Genomic DNA, 19,419 nt, shown 5'->3' with positions numbered 1-19,419 from the left:
GAGATGTTCAATAAATTTCCAACTTCTTTGAAATCATTTAGGAAAAGGCTAGGAAAACAACAGATAGGGAATCTGCCACCTGGGTGACTGCCCTAAATGCAGATCAGTATTGATTGATTGTAGTTTACTTTTGTGAGGTACGCGTGCAAGTAACGTCTTGTAGTTGCATATCAAGATACTGTTATTATTTAAATACAGTGTGCTGTGTTAACTGATAGCTTGTATTCAAGGGAATAAACAATCTGTGTAAACATAAATCAGTCTTAGCAAGCGACAAATTATTGCTGAACTTTCGATAGGAAAGAGATGGGGACCAGCTATTACCAAACAGGAGTCTCAATTGAAGAGATCAGGGACAAAAGGTCATGAAATATTATCGGAATCAGATTGTTCTCACCAGGAAAGTGTCGCATCAACTTCAAGCCATGTAAGTCCTGCACCTATACCCAACAATCATGACATGACAGACACTACAATCCCCATAACTTTGACTCAGGAAAGCTTGCATTGTGAAAAACAAAATACAGGTGTATCATTTTCCGTTCTTCGGAGAAGGAGAAAGAGAAGAGACAAGCTTCCAGAGTTACCAGTATTCGTACAGAAGCTGCTAAGAAAGGAAGGGAAGGAAAAACATATGGTTCTGGTGACTTTCAGGTAATGAATCAGGAAGAAAATGTCACTTGAACTTTATTTTAATTTTCCCACCAATTGTAATTTTTACACTTAAATCCAATTTTTCTCCCATAATATTCAGCCAATTGTATCAAAATTTGTATGGTTTATGTATCACAGCTATATTAAGAAACCTGCATATGAAATTTTTTATTGTAGAATTTTTCAAGTAGTAGAGATTTTTAAGTCCAAAATTTTAAAACGTAAGAATTACATAAAATTTAGTACGATATATCTCCTTATATAAATTATGTACATAAAATCTATATGTAGTGCTTTTAAAAGAAGTATTATCTACCTAATTACAAATTTACATTAACATGTTCGAAAAACTATTAATTGTATATGAATGAAATTTTCGTGATATCTCTACTTTTATGTTGGTGACATTCCCACAAAGTTTCGTGAAAATCCATGCATTAGGTAAAAATATCTTTTTATCTCTAAAGTGTTTTTACACTATTCTGTATCTATTAACAAGCAACTGAATAAGTCTCTCATGAGACGAACATGTACTGCTAATTTTGATAATGTCATTTAATCACCAAGTGTGATTAGAAATGTATTGAAAAGGTGGAAATACTCAAGATTTAACCACAAGTTTCAAACTTGGAAATATACGTCTGGAAGAAAAAACAGGATAGCAATGTACAGCGCGGTGGCCGATGCTAACAAGAACGGGTTATCTACTTCAGAGTGGGTGACGTGTTTAAATATTAATGCAAATGTTGCTGCACTTTAGTCCTTAGACATGGCTGCTGGGAGATGTCTTGGGACAGTGCAACCGTGGAATGCTAATTGTGATGTCAAATATAGTTGACGCCCTGACGAAGAACAGCTGGACAGCAGATGAGGAAATTTCCTGCCTTGCTGTGAACGAATTGACATGATAGCTTACACAAAGCGAGATCCCTAATAAGATTTGAGTTGGGGGATGAACAGAAGTTCACAAAGGAAAAAAAGAGTATTTATGAACTCACAGTAAATCTCATCAAAGATAAATATTACTTGGAGTCTTTTGCTGGAAGCTCGAAGTGCCATAACAAAGGTTTCTTCAACATTTTAGAAAGAGTTTTGGCTTACCATCCTGTTTTAGATATGAGATTGTAGTTGAGACAACACATACACCCAGCCCCCCGAGCCATTTAAGGTTAAAATGTGTGACCCTGCCGGGAATCAAACCCAGGGCTCCTTGGATACTAACAGTGGAGCCGGCTGTACTTTTCCTAGCATTTTTTCTATCAAATGGGGTTCCCTATTCGGCTACATTTTTGCCATTTGGGCATGTCTAGGACGTCTTGATGGTTGAGGCCCACAGCACACATATCTTCCACAATGTTGTCAATCCTCCTCTTCGCCCGTCTCCTTCGTGGTCAGTGTCCGTCTGGGTCAATATGCAGGGCTGTTTTAATAACTGAATTGTCGTTGTTTTACATGATAAACGTCCATACTTCTTCATTTCTGACATGGTCCATCTCCATAGTATGTTTCTACTCCATAGAGAGCAACTGGTCTTATCACAGTGTTGGGCACCAGTTACCTGTCTCAACTTTGACCTTCTGTGTGTTATAGGTAGTATCATTATCTGATGTGACCAAAGATCCAAGATATTTAAAATTGTTGACTTCTTGATGGAAATGGTACCATTTGTTTGGGGGCCATATTCTAGATATTGTGAGTTGCAGCTCATTCTCACCCAGCCTCTGTTTCCACCTGATGCTGAAGTACAAGGCAGCACTCTTGTGAAATAACCACATCATCCAGATATCAGGAGTGTCCAGGGATAGAGACACTGAAGGTCAACTGTTGCCCTATCCGTACAAAGGTTGAAACGTAGGGGCAACTTTGACAGTGATTATAAAAGGCAGCGACAGCCCACCCTGACATTAAATCATGCTTGTGATATTACAGTATAGAATTTAGATCTATCCTACATATACCTCTGAAATTCCATGGCTGTGAAGTGCTCACAATATGGGATCATGTGGGACCCGATCATAAGCTTTTTTCAGGTCTAAAAATGCTTCTTCTTTCCACTGTACCTTTCCATCAACAAACATGTGGCATGCATCACATCTGTGGTACTGTATCCTCTGACAAATCCACACTGATTTTGTGTTATGGCAACAATGCTTCTTACTCCATTATCCAGTACTCTTTCAAATATCTTCAGAGTATGGCATCAAAGTCAAATTGGCCGGTAATTCCTGCATACTGTTACATCTCCCTTGTCTGTCCAAATTGGCACAATCGTGCTGGTGGTCAGCACACTGGAAAGCTTGTTCTTAACTATGATTTGATTGAACAGGGTGACAAGGAATTCCATGCCAGGCCATCCAAGCATCCTCCAGATATTGGCTGGTACATCATCTGGGCTGGTTGCTTTCTCAATTTTCTGGACTTGAATAATGGTGCAGGTCCAGATGTGGGGCAAGGACTCAGAAGTGGTAGGTGTGGAAACTCTCTGTTGCAGATGGCAGCAAAATAGTCAGTGGAGAATAGCTGATGGGTCTTTCAGGATTCTGTCATCTGATCCTTTGATTTGCATAAAATGGTCAATATATTGCAGGATTTTGCTAGGCGATAAATATTGGTGTGTCTAGTCCTTGTAGTGATGCTCCTTTGCCACAGCTACCATTCTCTTCACTGCCAATTTCAACTAATGGTATCATTCATGATCTGTTTTGAGTCGCGTATTCCACCAGGTCCTGAAGGCTAACTTCTTTTCCTTAATGATTCATTGAACTTATTCGTTCCACCACCATGTTTGCTTATCAAAAAATCGTTGTCATAGCTTTGTTTCAGCCAAAGTGACTGCCGCAACCTGATGTATCTGCTCCACAGCATCACTGCACATTTGTTTCACTGATGTCCCTCACTTCACTGCGAAATTTACCAAGGCAGTTCTCAGCTCGTTCTTGTTGGAATTGATTTTCTACCATCTAATTCATTTGGGTCTGGTCTTCAGTGTTCTAGCTGCCTAGCACAAGTAAGCAGTGCTGGGGTGGTATGCTGTCATAGAGAATCACTTTGGATTTGACCACTAACTTCAAATGTCATCTTTGAATTAACCAACAGTCTGTGTGTAGCATGTACAGCACTAGTATAGGTGGCTAAGTGTGTTATTCTCTTTTGGAAGAAAGTGTCGTCACCACACACACCAAATCCATCTCCCACATAATCAGTTTGGCCTCATATTCATCAAGAAACCTAAATATAGTGTGCCTACTATTATGAGTTCATTCTTAATTTACATATGAAGTAATAAGTGCTATGATGTCACACCACATATTTAAAAAGAAATCACCTTTATTTGAAAATGAGAATGCACAGGATGTTGTTAAGAAACATTTTGGGAGCAAAAACATTGTGAGTCTTCAAGTTGATGAAATCCATGTAAAGGGAAGTGTAGATGATTGTTCAGGGTCGTCACAAATAAAACAGATGATCTTTGAAAAGTGTTGTAGCATTTTAATTTCTTCCACCCTTGATCATTTCAACTTACAATGTGTAAAGATGTGACTGAAAACATTGTGTGAATTAACAATAATCGTTATGTTTCATGAGCTCACAAAGTGATCACTCCTTTCAAAATGAAAATTGTCCCATAGAAACTTTTGTTCTCTATGACAGTGTGCATGTATTTAAAAACATTCACAACAAATGGCTGAATGAAGAACCCTGAGAAAACTTTTCAGATTTCCTTTGGGAAAATCTTGAATATCCTTTAAACACTGCAAATTCACAGAAAAAAGTTTGTATCCTAAAAGGGACTTCTTTTTCAGATATTTGTAGCAAGTGTTTTGTCCAGGTCCAGGATGGAAGGTTAGGTTGGTTTGAAATGAAGAGTGGAGTCCAGCAAGGAAGTTGTCTTTCACCACTTCTCTTCATAATAATAATGGATGAAGTTTTAAAAGCAGTTAAAAGAAAGCATCCAACAACTAATGCCCTGGATTTTGCTGATGATGTAATGGTATGGGGTGTGACAGAAGCGGAAGGACAAACTAGACTAGATCTCTGGCATGAAGCTTTTACAACCTTTGGTCTCAAAATCAGCAAAACGAAGACAGTTGGCTTGGTAATGAGTAGAAACTCTCCAACTGTTCATCTAAGAATTGGAGATGAGGAGATGAATATTTTAGACAACTTTCAGTATTTAGGTAGTGTTCTGTCATCAGACGATACCATACATCAAGAGATTAGTAACAGAATACAGAAAGCTTCCAAATTCTATCACGCTGTACGTCAAATACTTTGGGATGAAACATTTCCCTTAGTTTCCAAGATCAGCTTGTACAAAATATACCTAGTACCTATACTGACATATGGCTTGGAAGCACCAACGCTTACTGGACCAACAAAGAGTCATCTTCAGGCAACAGCAATGAAGTTCCTCCATTCTTGTCTACAAAAAACAAAAATGGATAAAATAAGGAATGTGAATATCCGACAACAGCTTGGATTGGAAAGAAGCTTGCTGGAGACTCTAGAAGTGAAGAGATTGCAATGGTATGGTCACATGAAAAGATTGAACCCTCACAGGACTCCTCGAACATACTTTGACCACAATGTTCCAAGAGGAAGACCTCGTGATGTTTGGAAAAAACAGATATTGAAGGACCTTGAAATTAGAGATGTGAACTTGTGTCGCATATATGAGAGGGATAGGACAAACTGGAGGAGGCTCGTACACAACCACGCCCGGCTTTCTGGAGCGAAGAAATGATGATGATGCTGTTAAGAAATCTGACTTGCTTGTGAAATCAACCCCACATTCTAAAGAAAAAAGATAACTTCAGTCGTGGACATTTTCAGTTAAATAACTCTGTCAGCTTTAAGGAAACATGGTTATGTAGATACAGCACATTTTGTTAGTGCAACGGTGGTGTGTTTTTAACACTAAGAGACCTCTGGCCCTTGCTGTAACCAACATCGCTCTAAGGGAACATTTTGAACATATCAGTGACGTTAGACTGGTCTTTTTAATCAAATTTCTGGTTTGTCTTCAAAAGTGGATGGAGATCAGCAACAAAACCACTGTTTGACATCGTTACCTTGTAGCATTGTACATATGTACAAAGTTTTGATTGTATATGCTGTAAATAATTTAAATGTGGAATATGTTCTACCCAGTAAATTTCAAACAAACAATCTGGAGTCCAAGATTCGGCCAATACAGGCAATTAGCAAGCTTGATTCAGTACGAAACTTCTCCATAGTGTTCAAGTTCTTTCATATGTTTGGTAGCATACCAGGCAGCTTAGGGGAAATGGCAATGAAACTCCTTCTTCTTCGTGCAATAAAATCCATCTACCGTACATTATTTATTTTTTATGAGTACTGGTCAATCTGATGTCCTTTTTATCAGTTTGATTCTTCAGGTATTTTCTCTAGTTGAATTTTTGAGACGAGTTCTCCAGAACCAACTTCTTCTTCTTCTTCTTCTTCTTCTTCTTCTTCTTCTTCTTCTTCTTCTTCTTCTTCTTCTTCTTCTTCTCCTCCTCCTCCTCCTCCTCCTCCTCCTCCTCCTCCTTACATTCGCTTTTCCAGATTCTCTCTGGGTAGCGTAGCGTACCAAAGCCCTCCACCTTACTCGATCTTTCCACCACTCCTCTGCTAGTACTTTATTGCTGTCGACTCCTCTATCTGCAATACAGTCCCCAACAGAGCTCCTCCATGTCATTCGACGCCTCTTTGCAGTCTCTGTATCCATGAATGTTCTCTTTGGTATTCTCTCTCCTTGCATTCTCATCATGTGTCCAAACCATTTTAGCTTTGCTATATCAGTCTGTGTGACAGGCTTCGGCAGCCGCCACATTTCCTATCCTTGCCACTAGATGGGGGCTTCATTCATTCCATTCCTGACCCGGTTGAATGACTTGAAACAGGCTGTGGATTTTCATTATATCAATCTCTTCTTGAAGTTTACACACTCCCACGCTTCTCCTTATTTCCTCATCTCATCTTGTCTTTCCCTGTATGCTCCTGAAGAATCTCATTTCAGCTGCTTGTATCTTACTTTATTTCCACTTTGTCAATTCCCGGGCTGCTGAAGCATAGGTCAGTATAAGTTTATAATAGGACGAGTATAAAACCTTCTTGCACTTCATTGGCACATCTTTGTTCCATACAACGTCTCTCACACACTGGTAGAAACTTGCAGACTGCTGTATTCTTAAATCAATTTCTCCATCCAAATTTCCATCTTGTAATATCATGCTGCCCAAATATCTAAAAATGTTCACTACTTCAAGAGGTTCATTGCCTATTTTTATCACTCCCCTGGATTTTGTGTTACCTCTCGTCATGATCAAAATCTTGCTTTTTGCAATACTAATCTTCATTCCAAACTATCTTATCTCCTCATTCCATAAATCAACTTGTGTCTGTACTTCCTCTTCATTATCTCCCCAAACTACAATGTCATCAGCTCACCTATCATCTTCTCCTTGGTATCATGTAGAATTCTATCCATGATGATAATGAAGAGTAAGGGAGACAATACACTTTCCTGTCTTAAGCCTGTCTCAACTCTGAACCATTCAGTTTGGTTCTCTTTGGTTCTAACACAGCTTTCGCAATTTTGATACAATGCTATTACTATCCGCATTGTTTCATTCCCAATCTGTGCCTCTGTCCATGTTTTCCATACCAAATTCCTTGGGACACTGTCATATGCCTTTTCAATCTCTAGAAACATTAATACCATGTCCTTTCCATATTCCCAATACCTCTCCATCATTTGACACAATGTAAATATTGGGTCAAATGTGGACCTGCCTCTTCTGAATCCATACTGGTGTTCTGCCAATTTTCCTTCTACTCTGTCTCTTATTCGTTTATCCAAGATTCTCTCAAGGATCTTAGCTGTATGAGGTATCAGTGTCACTCCTCTGTAATTTTCACATTGCTTGAAAATTGGTATTATGACCCCTTTTGTCCACTCTTTTGGAACAGTCTTTCCTCTCCATATCACTCTGAAGAGTCTATACAATCAATGTAGACCAACTGTTTCTGCTGCTATTATCACTTCTATGGTGACCTCGTTAATTCCAGCTGCCTTGCCTCGTTTCATTCTTTTAGTGGTCCACTCAATCTCTGCCATGAACACTTCATTTTCCTTACCTTCCATCTGCAGTAAATCTGTTTTTTTAATTTCTCCTTGTACTGAGGTATTTTACATGTTGTAAAGCTGTTCAAAGTATTTTCCCCACCTCTGCAATATATCCTGCTTCTGTGTCATCACTTCCTCCTGTTCATTTTAAAAAACGTTAGCACCTTCACCTGGGTTTTTCTTCTTTCTTACCCACTGGAATAGGATCTTTTTGCTTCTATTTGTATCTTCTTGCAGAGATTCAGTGAATTTTTGCCAGCATTTCTTTTTCTCTTCTTGAACCACCTTGGAGCACTCCTTTTTTCAGCACCTGTGTTTTGCATTCTGTTGTTCTGTTTCTCAGCCATTTTTTCAAGCTTGTTTCTTCTGTTTAAATGTGTATTTTACCCTGTCATTCCACCAGAGCATTTCTTTATCTTTCTACCTCCCTGATACTCTTCCACAGCTCTTTTCTGCAGATTCCACCATGACTTTTTTAAAGTACGCCCATTCTTCTTCAGCCCTTCTGATGTCTTCCTTAGGTATACTTGTTTTAATGTGTGTACTGAACTCTTTATTTATTTCCTTCTCCTGCAACTTCCACTCCCTTAGCTTTCTCTCCCTAATCTCAATCATCTTTTGTATCTTTCCCACCTTTAACTTAGCTATCACAACTCTGTGATCTCCTTCAAAGGATTCATTTGGGAGGGCTGTTACATCTACCTGTTACCTTTCTCGACCAAAATGTAATCTATCAGAGTTTTGATTTTGTTATCCCAATTATATCTTGTTATCTTCTGACTGTTTTTCTTTCAAAACAATGTGTTACCAATGATCAGCTTATTTCTTCCACAAAAGTCTACCAGAATATCTCCAGCCTTGTTTCTCTTCCCATATCCAAATGGTCCTATAATCTCTTCATCTCCTTTCCTTTCCTGGCCTAATTGGGCATTCTTATTTCCTATGATCACAACTATATCTTTTACTCTGTCATTCCTGTCATTCCAACATCAAGAATGTTTTTTAAAGACATTGTAATGTGAAATAAGTAGCCATCTTATAGCTAAACCCCATGGCACTACAGCCCTTGAAGGGCCTTGGCCTCCCAAGTGACTGCTGTTCAGCCCAAAGCCCTGAAGATTACACGGTGTCATGTGGTCAGCACAACAAATCCTCTTGGCCGTTATTCTTGGCTTTCTAGACCGGGGCCGCTATCTCGCCGTCAGTTAGCTCCTCAATTCTAATCGTGTAGGCTGAGTGGACCTTGAACCAGCCCTCAGGTCCAGGTAAAAATCTCTGACCTGGCCGGGAATCGAACCCGGGGCCTCCGGGTGAGAGGCAGGCACGCTACCCCTACACCATGGGGCCAGCTAGCCATCTTATAATAATGATATGTTTTAAGTGGACAGACAGTGCATCATCTTTTGTGATATAATTTTATTCACTGTATTTCTTTCAACTTTTTTGGCATGGTTCTATTTTCATAAGTGAATACATTGTTTTAGTATTAAGGAAAAGGACTTCTCTCAAAATATTTATAACTAGCTGTAGTTGTATTACTAGTTAGTTATGTGTGAAGTGAATTCCTTTTTGACGTGTTGATTCATATTTTACAATCTATTATGTAGTTATTTAGATGTGTTCGATTTCGAGTTGTAGGTTATTTCATTTTTGAGTAAAACTTTGTCCTTATGGAAGCTCGAATTGACTGGGAAGTATTTGATCCTGTCAATAAGAGATGACTATATGTATTCAGCTGTCGCACTACAGATACGATGTGCACGATTTCGACTGTCAATTAGACTGCTCTCCTCTCGCCCCTTAGGAGATAAAAAATCTGGATTGTCACAATTCATCTCAGTGACCCCGAACACTGTCGATTCGACACTATTTTTGATTATTTTCAAATCTCCCTCTCCCCTTGCCACCCACTCAAAAGGGGGCTGAACTTGGACTTCAAAAATTTCTGAGTGTCACTGTTCATCTGGTACCCCGTTAATTATGGATTCAGTACTATTTTAGATTATTTTTATACTTACCCCCTCACCCCCCTGCCCATAAGGGCGCTAGGGGTGTCTTACCCCCACGTGGTTTGTCTACTGATACTAAGTCATACGTATACCAATTTTGGTTGGCAGCTGTGCCCAAACGTACATGCATAATCTCGCTGCTCTAGAATCCTGGAGCTGACATTGCCATGGTTACGGCAGTTCATTTATTTATCCGATTCCTAGAGGAGGGGTAGTGCGGTGCGAATATCTTCTTAATGGTTGGTTTTAGGGCCTTAAAACATGGTTTTGGGCCCATAGGGCTTACCAAATTTTGTTCTTTGCATCAAGGGACTTAAAATGAGCTTTGTCTCGTCCTTGTATGACAAATTCGATATTTTGCCTATAGTACATACATACATACATACATACATACATTACAGACTGTTATGCCTTTCAGCGTTTAGTCTGCAAGCCTCTATGAATTTACTAAATGTTGCCACAATCCTCTATTTACAACTAGTGCTGTGGCCTCATTTACTTCTATACCTCTTATCTTTAAATCGTTAGAGACTGAATCTAACCATCGTCGTCTTGGTCTCCCTCTACTTCTCTTACCCTCCATAACAGAGTCCATTATTCTCCTAGGTAACCTATCCTCCTCCATTTGCCTCATATGACCGCACCAACAATGATGGTTTATGCGTTTCACCTATATTAGCCTATTATTTTTATATTTCTCCCCTATCCCCCCTCCCGCCACCTCAAATTGTTTTGAAAAGAAATACAGGTCATGTCCCTCAGGAATAACGTATATTTACATTAGTAAAATATTTTTTAGAATGGGTCCAGTAGTTCCTGAGATTAGCCATTACATACAAACTTTACGTCTTCATATATTAGCATAGATTAATCACCATCAAAATGGGCTTCCACCATGAAATTTGAATGACGTGATATATGATAGTAGGAAGTGTGTCAGCATCACCCCCACTTCAAGTGAACACTGCAGATAGGTTTCGAATCCAGGCTTTTGGCACGCAATCTCTCCTACCCTGTTGGAGAAAATTCTCAATGTGAACAGTTTTTCGACCAATCAAGGTGTCAGAATGTGTAGCTCAGTTCTCAAAATGAAATAAAATAATGATATGTTATCGCGTTTCAGCAGTTGAGTGCAGCTGTGAATGATAGAAGGATGCTACCTGTTGTTCTGAGTGCATTGAATATTACGGTGAGATTAAGCACGTAGCTACTCAAACACGGCACATGCAGCGCGTGTAGGTACAAGTTTCAAAAACTGAGAAATTAATTCACTTTCATACAATCACAGAAACTCTACTGGTAGCAACTTTTAAAATCCGCTTGCCGATCCTGAGATCATGGCTTCAAACCCAGTACAGGTAGTCAGGCCCTTCGGCACTCCATGTTGTCATGTAAAAGATATCTGGTATTCACCTGAAAAAATTAACTAAAACTCGGCCATAGATCTGTGGGACCTCTGCCATCTCGTGAAGTTAACCAGAAAGTCGAAATTGACGAGCAGGCAGCCAGGGACTGAGGCCATTCAATTATTATTATTGACGGTAAGAACCGTACATACCTTGAAACAAGCACCACCTTTAAATAAGAGGCACACAATTAGGTTTCTTGAATTAAACTTTTCATAACCTATTAAAATTTGTACATTTAACAAATATTATGATGTTTATTGGCAAGTATCAGAATCGTGATTTTAAAAGTATTGTACATGTAACATGTGACTAAGTGGCTACTGGTACTATTTGAGCATTTCAGCCATAATCTCAGGCTTTACAACTTCAACAATTTTTTAGCAAAATGAATTATCCTTTTTTGTATTCAAAATCATAATTATCTGTCTGAACAGTGGACTGATTTGTATTTTTGAAGAGAGGCAGAATGCACTTGCTCTTGTACAACACTGTGATTTACAAACCTCCAACATGGTACCAAGTAAATAAACAAACCCTCTTGAAAGAAATACAACACAAAAATGTACTGATAAATCCACTACAAAGTAAAAAAATAATTTTTCTTTAAAGCTTGTAGCTATCAATAGATTGTAATAATTACACTTCTCATTTATTTTGTATATTTAATATTGCATTATTATCACTCATGCTTACAGTTTATTATGATTTCTTTATAAAAATATATTTTGAAATCGGCACCAATCTTTACTGTGCCATCTCGTGAAGTTAAACAGAAAGTCGAAACTGATGAGCAGGCAACCAAATATTGCATGCTAAACATAAACTGTTTGAAGTCCTAGCAACTTATTGTGCCCACCCACTGCACCAAACCTTTTCAAGAGTAGTCAAAATTTGTCAAAGTCAATGTTAGTGAGTGGGCTCACACACGAGGTCTCACACCATTGAAAGCATAATTTTTGGGAATTGCAATTAATTCTCAACATTAATAATTTCTTAGATTTAATATATTTATGCTATAATTTCAATTGTTAATTTTATTTTAGTATTTTAGTTAGGTACATTGATTAGGTACTTCTATAGTAAAGAGTGGCACCTGTAATTGTAGTTAGTCTGTAACTATTCAGGGTTTTTCTTGTAATTTGATTCATATGTACAGTATATTGACTGTTTTGCATGGTGTGAAAAAAATTCATATTGTATTTACTCCACTATTTAATGAGAAAAAGAGACACAAAAAAACACAATATTCCGAAAAGAAAAAGCAAAACTGGCAATTTTTCACACCGCTGGAAAGCGGAGGCTTTGTTATAGAAGAGGAAGCACCATGAGATTAATATACTTTTACGTAGATTCTAAAAAAATGATCCATCTCCTGAAAATGAAATGTCATGCTTTCCAGGATTAACCCTTTACCTTCTCTATTTAAAGGCTCAAATTACAATGTTTTTTGACAGGGCATTTAAATCTCAATACACACCACAGCATAAATGCCACCCTTTACGGAAAATAATATAGAAGTGAAACGAATAAAGGTATGAATGAAATTTCTTTTGCATTTCATGAACAATGTGTATTGGATTTGTACTACCCTAATTTTGAATCTAAATATTGCGTAAGTTTCCTAAGCCATTTCATTGTCACTGCTTGGCTTACTAACATGCACTAGCGAAAGTTTCCTAGGAAGTAATTGTCAATTTCAGGTAAATAACCAAAGCCATATAAATTAGAACATGAGGGTTAGTTTCTTGCCAGGTACTATCAACAGTGTTAGGTTTTCTTTGTAAACATTCGCCATGAATAGTCATTTGCTTTGCTGCAAGCTCATAAAATTCTCATTCCATAAATAATTCAAAAAATCTTTTTCTGAACTACTGTAAGGAAAAGCATCATTTCGACAAGCGTTGTTTTCCAATTGAAGATCTCTCAGGAATATGGATGTAACCAAGAAGTTTTTCAAAAATCAGATTTCAGTGGTGATAGGTTGTATGATGATGCCTCTGCTATGGTGGACAGTTCAAAACCACGTGTAAGAGGCCATAGACAAATCTAGATTTTGAAATATTTTTATTATTACATCGCCGGATCAAATATAAACAGGAATTTGAATGTACTGCTGCTGTTAGTAATAATTCTGAGGCGGCGTTGCCAGAATGTTGGTGGGGGTGTCCGGAGAAGGTGTGCGCGAACGATGGTGGAGAGCTGGGTGAGCAAGAGATGCACACGTCTGTTGCACAATGCATCATTACCAAATTTGTCGCGAAAGAAGGTAGCAAACCTTCCCAAATTTTGAGACGGCTCCACGCACAGTTTGGGGATGAAACACTTTTGCATACTCAAGTGTATGAGTGGGCTAGAAAACTTGTTACAGGAAGAGAAGCTGTGGAAAATGAACCTCATGAAAGGAGACCATGGACAAGCCTCACTGCAGACAATGTTGTTGTCATTTGTGACATTATTCATGAACAGCGAATAAAAGTTTTGCAAATTGTTTTAGCCATAGGAATAAGTTTGGGAAGTGTTCAAACCATCATCCGAGATGAACTCCATTTCAGAAAATTGTGTGCCAGGTGGGTTCCACGTCACCTCAACCAGGAACAAAAAACTTCATGCCGGGAAGTTTGTCAGAGACTTCTGAGTCGCTACGAGGAGGAAGGAGAGGATTTCTTGCATCGTATTTTGACTTGTGATGAAACTTGGGTGCATCATTACACCTCAGAATAAAGGGAAGCAAGCATGGAGTGGCGGCAAAGAAAGGAAGCAGGTCTGGTCGAGGCCAAAACGTCCATTTGCTGGGAAGGTGCTTGCAACCGTTTTCTGAGACTCCATGGGCGTTTTCCTGGTGGATTAATTATTACTGTCACCTTGTGGATGAAGCAAAAGCTGGGTATCACAAGTGATGCCGGCAACCGATCTGGAATGTCATTGTTCTCCATGACAATGCAAGGCCACATACTGCCCTTTTAATGTGGGAAAAACTAGAGGAAATTCACTGGACACCCCTGGAACACCCTCCGTACAGTCCAGATTTATTGCTCTGAAACTACCATTTGTTTGGACCACTCAAACAAGACCTAGGAGGACAGCAGTTCGATGATGATGCAAGTGTAGATGAGTTCATGCACAACTGGCTCTGCACACGTCCCTCTTCTCTCTATCAGGACGGCATCAAAAACTTACCAATCCCATGGAGAAAATGCAGGTATTTTTGTTGATGCAATAAATTTAAAAATATAATTACCATTTATATTTGATCTGCCCTTGTATTATTATTATTATTATTATTATTATTATTATTATTATTATTATTATTATTATTATTATTATTATTATTATTATTATTATTATTATTATTATTATTATTATTATTATTATTACACTAATATTATTTGCTATAATTTGTGCTGTTATATACAAACATAAGACACACTTGCAGATTATTTTCCATTGCATCACTTCTTATTCATACATTACTTTTAAAACCTTAAGTCATAAGTTATAACAATAAAATATTGATTGTAATTACTGACCTCATTTGTTCACTTGCATATGCAACTGATTCACGTACTGTGTTCCATGAAATAAATCCCCAAAATACTTTTCCTCTCATGAAAAATTACTGATTTGTTGGTAACATACAGAGAGGTCTTCAATTCATCAAAATGATTATCGCAACTCCAGACATCACTAGTAACATTTCTCTGTAACCCTGTGACTCAGTATTCATGATTTTCATGATTCTCTGAATCATTATCACTACTTTATTCATCCAAAACAATTCTGAACCACTACTAGAAAGTTCACTATCTCCACTAATTTTTAAAAATCTGCACTTTCGCATTCTTTCAAACTTTTTGACACTACCGTGATATGGTGTGAACTCGAACCTGAAGATGATGTGTATAAACTAGGCCTGCTGCTGAGAGCTTGCTGAGTAATAAGAATGCAGCGAGCCTATCAGCACACTTCCATTCACAGCAGGCGAGTCATACAACTTCAGCGTTAGGAACGGTAAAGGGTTAATGAAGAGCTAAGCTGCTTTTAATGCTGCCCGATTCGTATTTGCTTCCGCAGTTGGTCAAGTAACATTCGCTATGGTCAATGTACACATACTCTGCTTTGCTGGTGGTGGTAGAAAAATACTTCACGCTACGTGAATTGTGTCAAAGACATCTCATTACATACACAGTTCTTCTGTTTATCTCCATGGCACTATTCTGTGCATTTTATTTGCTGCTTCTGAACTCTTTGCTTTCGCAAAAGAACTTTATACTAAAGACATTTTCAACAAATGCGACCTCCAGATGACCTATTTTATAACATAAGTTTTCATTAAAATACACTACTTGCTAAATAGTTAGATCAATAATGCAAAATTCTCCATAGAAATCTTCCTCCATCAGGCACTTCATGAAATTTCTTCTTCCTGTGAACTAGTTATCTTTAATCTCAATTCTGAGTATTCTGGTTTCCTACAAAATGTCTCTTCACTCTTATAGCAATACTGCCCTTCTTTACCATTCCACTCAATAATAATAATACAGAACAGCAGAATAATTCCTCATCTAGAATATTCGACCAGCTACCGTGTGCTCAAGCTGCAAATAAACCAGGAATATTATTGTAGCAGCGATCGAGCATGCATAAATAAAAAGACAGAAAATTTGTAACATTAAATAAAATTTATAATCATAAAAACCATATCATAAAATCATAATTAAAGAACGTAAAAATCATGACAACTACAGGCAGGAAGCGGAAGGAACCCTACGAGGTTATAGATCGAAGGACTTTTGTGGCCAAAACTTCGACCAAAGGATAATTTAGTTAATACCTATTTATTAAAAAACATAAAAAATAAATAAGGAACACTACTGGAAGCATAAATACAAAATTGAAATACAAACCCCAATGTAATTAAGTTGCAGTCTTACAATCTTGCCGCTGCTAGTCTTCATGGAAAATACTTTTAAAATTGGGTCAATATTCAAAGACAATTACAATATGAAAATGTGAAGTAACCATCTTCACAAGAAAAAAAAATACAGGTCATAGGAAAACAATTTAAATGAATCAGATTTAATGAGGTAAAGCTTGGTGAGAAATTAAATTTAAATCACAAAACTTTTAGAAAAAGCTTACCTCATGCCAACGTATACCATTGTAAATTACAATTGATTTCCAATAGAAAAATTGATGGGTAAACTTCTGTGACAAATTAAAACTTGAAATAAAAGTAAGTTACTTTAGAAAATTTAAAGATTTTCTTATCCCACGAGAAGGCAGAGCTCCCATGGATCACAGAGCTCTCGGACAACAGGTCCGCACTACATGATGCCAAAGACAGAGGTAGCCCACACTGGGTGATGCAGCAGGAAACAGCACAGCAAAATTATTGACCAATGACTGCACAGGAGTTACCTTTTGATTTTATTTAAACCAATCAAATTTAAATATTTAATTTGACACTTGTTGCCTTGTCCTTGGAAACTTCTTGAAGCTTGTATCTTGTGGAAGTCACAGAAAAATTGAGACAGGCATCCCACAAATTTTGACAGTAAAATTTAATACAATTTTACATGATCCAAAATTTACTTGACGGACGCCAAATATATAAACTCTCGCAGCACACGTCACAATTATTATCATGGATTCTTAATAATCAATCCCACTTTCAAGGAATCTTCATGAGAGCAAAACAACTTGAATAATAAACAGCATGCGAGCTACAGAGCTGTGCCCTGACCACTGTTCTTGATTTACTAAAAACTACAGAAAATATCTTGGTGAAATTTGAATGAGACCAATTCAAGAGTATTCACTTTCAAGTAAGGAATTACACAAATCAATCACAGAATCGCACGGTAACTGATGTACACACATTTAAAAAATACATATGCTCAGTTGAAAAGAACTGCACAGTTCATGCAGTCAATGAATCCCGAGAAGCAGCACTGTATGGGAACTGTGGAGGCGTTTTACACACTCTAGAGATTGCTGTTGGTTCTAGAATACTGTTAAGAAGGAGTTTGTTAGTTTCTTATGGCCTTACAAGAAAAATGTGATCAATTAAAAGTGGGCAAATTACATGAAGCCGTCCTGGTTAAATTTCATGACTAGATGATAGCAACAAGAGTGAGCGCCTTGTATCAATAACATCAACATTTACAACATTTCAAGCTAATAACCGCTACGGTAAATGAAATGAAATGGCGTATGGCTTTTAGTGCCGGGAGTGTCCGAGGAGAAGTTCGGCTCGCCAGGTGTAGGTCTTTTGATTCTGTGTGTTGTGACGAGGATGAAATTATGATGAAGAGGACACATGCACCCAGCCCCCGTGCCAGCAAAATTAACCAGTGATGGCTAAAATTCCCTTCCCTGCCGGGATTGGAGCCTGGGACCCCTCTGACCAAAGGCCAGCACGGTAACGATTTAGCCATGGAGCCGGACACCGCTACAGTGATGTGGAGAGACAAATGCTGCTATTGATCCTTAACTGGGCTGTCATGGTTCACAAACTTCAGGAAATGACTTGCAGTTATAGATCTCGGCAGACAAAAACAGAAAAACTTTGCTAAAGGTCAAGTCTGTATGACATAAGGTCATGTTAGAACTAGGCTACAAGACAGTCAAGCATTGGCTGAAATGCAAACAATGAGACAACTTTAAATGTTTACAGTCATGGACCTGATCGGTCAATCATCAAGGACTGTTGCCCAGATGGCACATTCCCTATCAATTGTTCACCTAGCTTATTCTTAAACATTTTCATAGAACTTGGAACTTTATCAAACATTTCCCTCGATAATTTATTCCAACAACGTGAACCCTGTTGTGCTGATAAATAAAGAAATAATTCGATATCTTGCACCATTGCTGAAGTTAGCCAATCAAATCGCTTGGGCTTTGTGCACGTGACTAACTTCAGCAATAGTACAAGATATCGAGTTATCAGCATGTTTCTGACCAGCCTGTATGATATCAGTAAAGAACTGGAATCACACACGATGTGACTGCAGGGGAATGGTATGAATGTAAACAGGATGAAAAGTCAAGCTGTAAGAGAAAACGTCCTCTCAGTGTTGATAGCTAGGTGTTAATATAACCAACGATCTCACCGTAGGTATTCAAACCCCTGGTGCTCTCGTGCCGATCTTAGGCCACGTACAGGTTTAGCAAAACTGCCTCGCGAAGCCCATATCTGATTGGCTAACTTCAGCACTGATAAAAGGACAACAGTATGAGATATCGAGTCATTGGCACGACCGACCCTCCACGGTTCACGTTTCCGACCATCCTGTATGTAACAAAACATAAAGGTCCAATAATACTGCCCTGTAGGATTCCCCCTTTTAATAATTACTTCATCTGTACTAATTCTCTGAGTTCTATTTAGCCACCCATTCAATAGTCCTCACTTTCATTTCATCTCCCACTATCACTAGTGATACAATCCAGAATCTAACATATCCCGTTTATCTTGCTGGAATCTCACAAGTTGAGCTTCAGTAAACGTGTCTAATACAATCAGAAAGAATGCCTTCCCAGAGCTAACATAGCTATAATATCTATTATACATTCTTTGACAAATACTGATGAATGCATCAGATATCTTGGCATAAACTTTAAGGTGCAGTTTCCTATGTGCAGCGGTCGCATGCGTCTGCTGCCGACCGCTACTGCATCCATCCCCGACTCCTACAATGGAATGCTGTAGGACTGGTTTCCTTCATACAGCTCCTAGAAACATCGCATGCAGTAGACACAGGCAGTGCTGAGTATACCAGTCGGGTGCAGCGGACACGTGCGTGTATTATCTCATGATGAGCTTTTCTAAAGACAAAGAGGTGAGATTTATTGAGTTTGTTTCTGGAAGACGGGAACTATATGACTGTTCCCATCAGGACTATAAACATATTGTGCTCCAAGACAAAATCTGGGAAGAAATAGCCTCCAATTTCAATGATAAAACAGGTGAGTGATTATTTTTAACTGCCCCACGGTTTCATTTTTATAAAATGTTCACACAACGTATTTACAGAAGTTTTCAAGTCACGTAGCTTTTTGTGAGTAGCGGGAAACAAAACTTAGTATATTATTTGCTCTTGAATGGATATTTTTCAAAAATCACTATATTTATTTTAACATCTCATTTTAATTAATGACTCATATGCTTATAATAAATATAAAAATTACAAATAATGATACAATACAATGG

The 19,419-nt window shown here is 38.1% G+C and overlaps 1 protein-coding gene across 1 annotated transcript in view; it reads left to right on the top strand.

The window, feature by feature from the left end:
* The window catches only part of cpo (couch potato), a 572,642-nt gene extending 569,482 nt beyond the window's left edge, over positions 1-3,160 (top strand). The window contains exon 9 of the mRNA XM_067156211.2: positions 2,981-3,160. Within this exon, the coding sequence (XP_067012312.2) occupies positions 2,981-3,160 (180 nt within the window). The remainder of the gene's footprint in view (positions 1-2,980) is intronic.
* Positions 3,161-19,419: the final 16,259 nt, after the last annotated feature.

This window comes from Anabrus simplex, chromosome 12 (assembly GCF_040414725.1).
Source record: "Anabrus simplex isolate iqAnaSimp1 chromosome 12, ASM4041472v1, whole genome shotgun sequence".
NCBI classification, from domain to species: Eukaryota; Metazoa; Arthropoda; class Insecta; order Orthoptera; family Tettigoniidae; genus Anabrus; species Anabrus simplex.
Note: the sequence above shows the minus strand (reverse complement) of the source record. Positions and strands in the feature narration are given on the sequence as shown.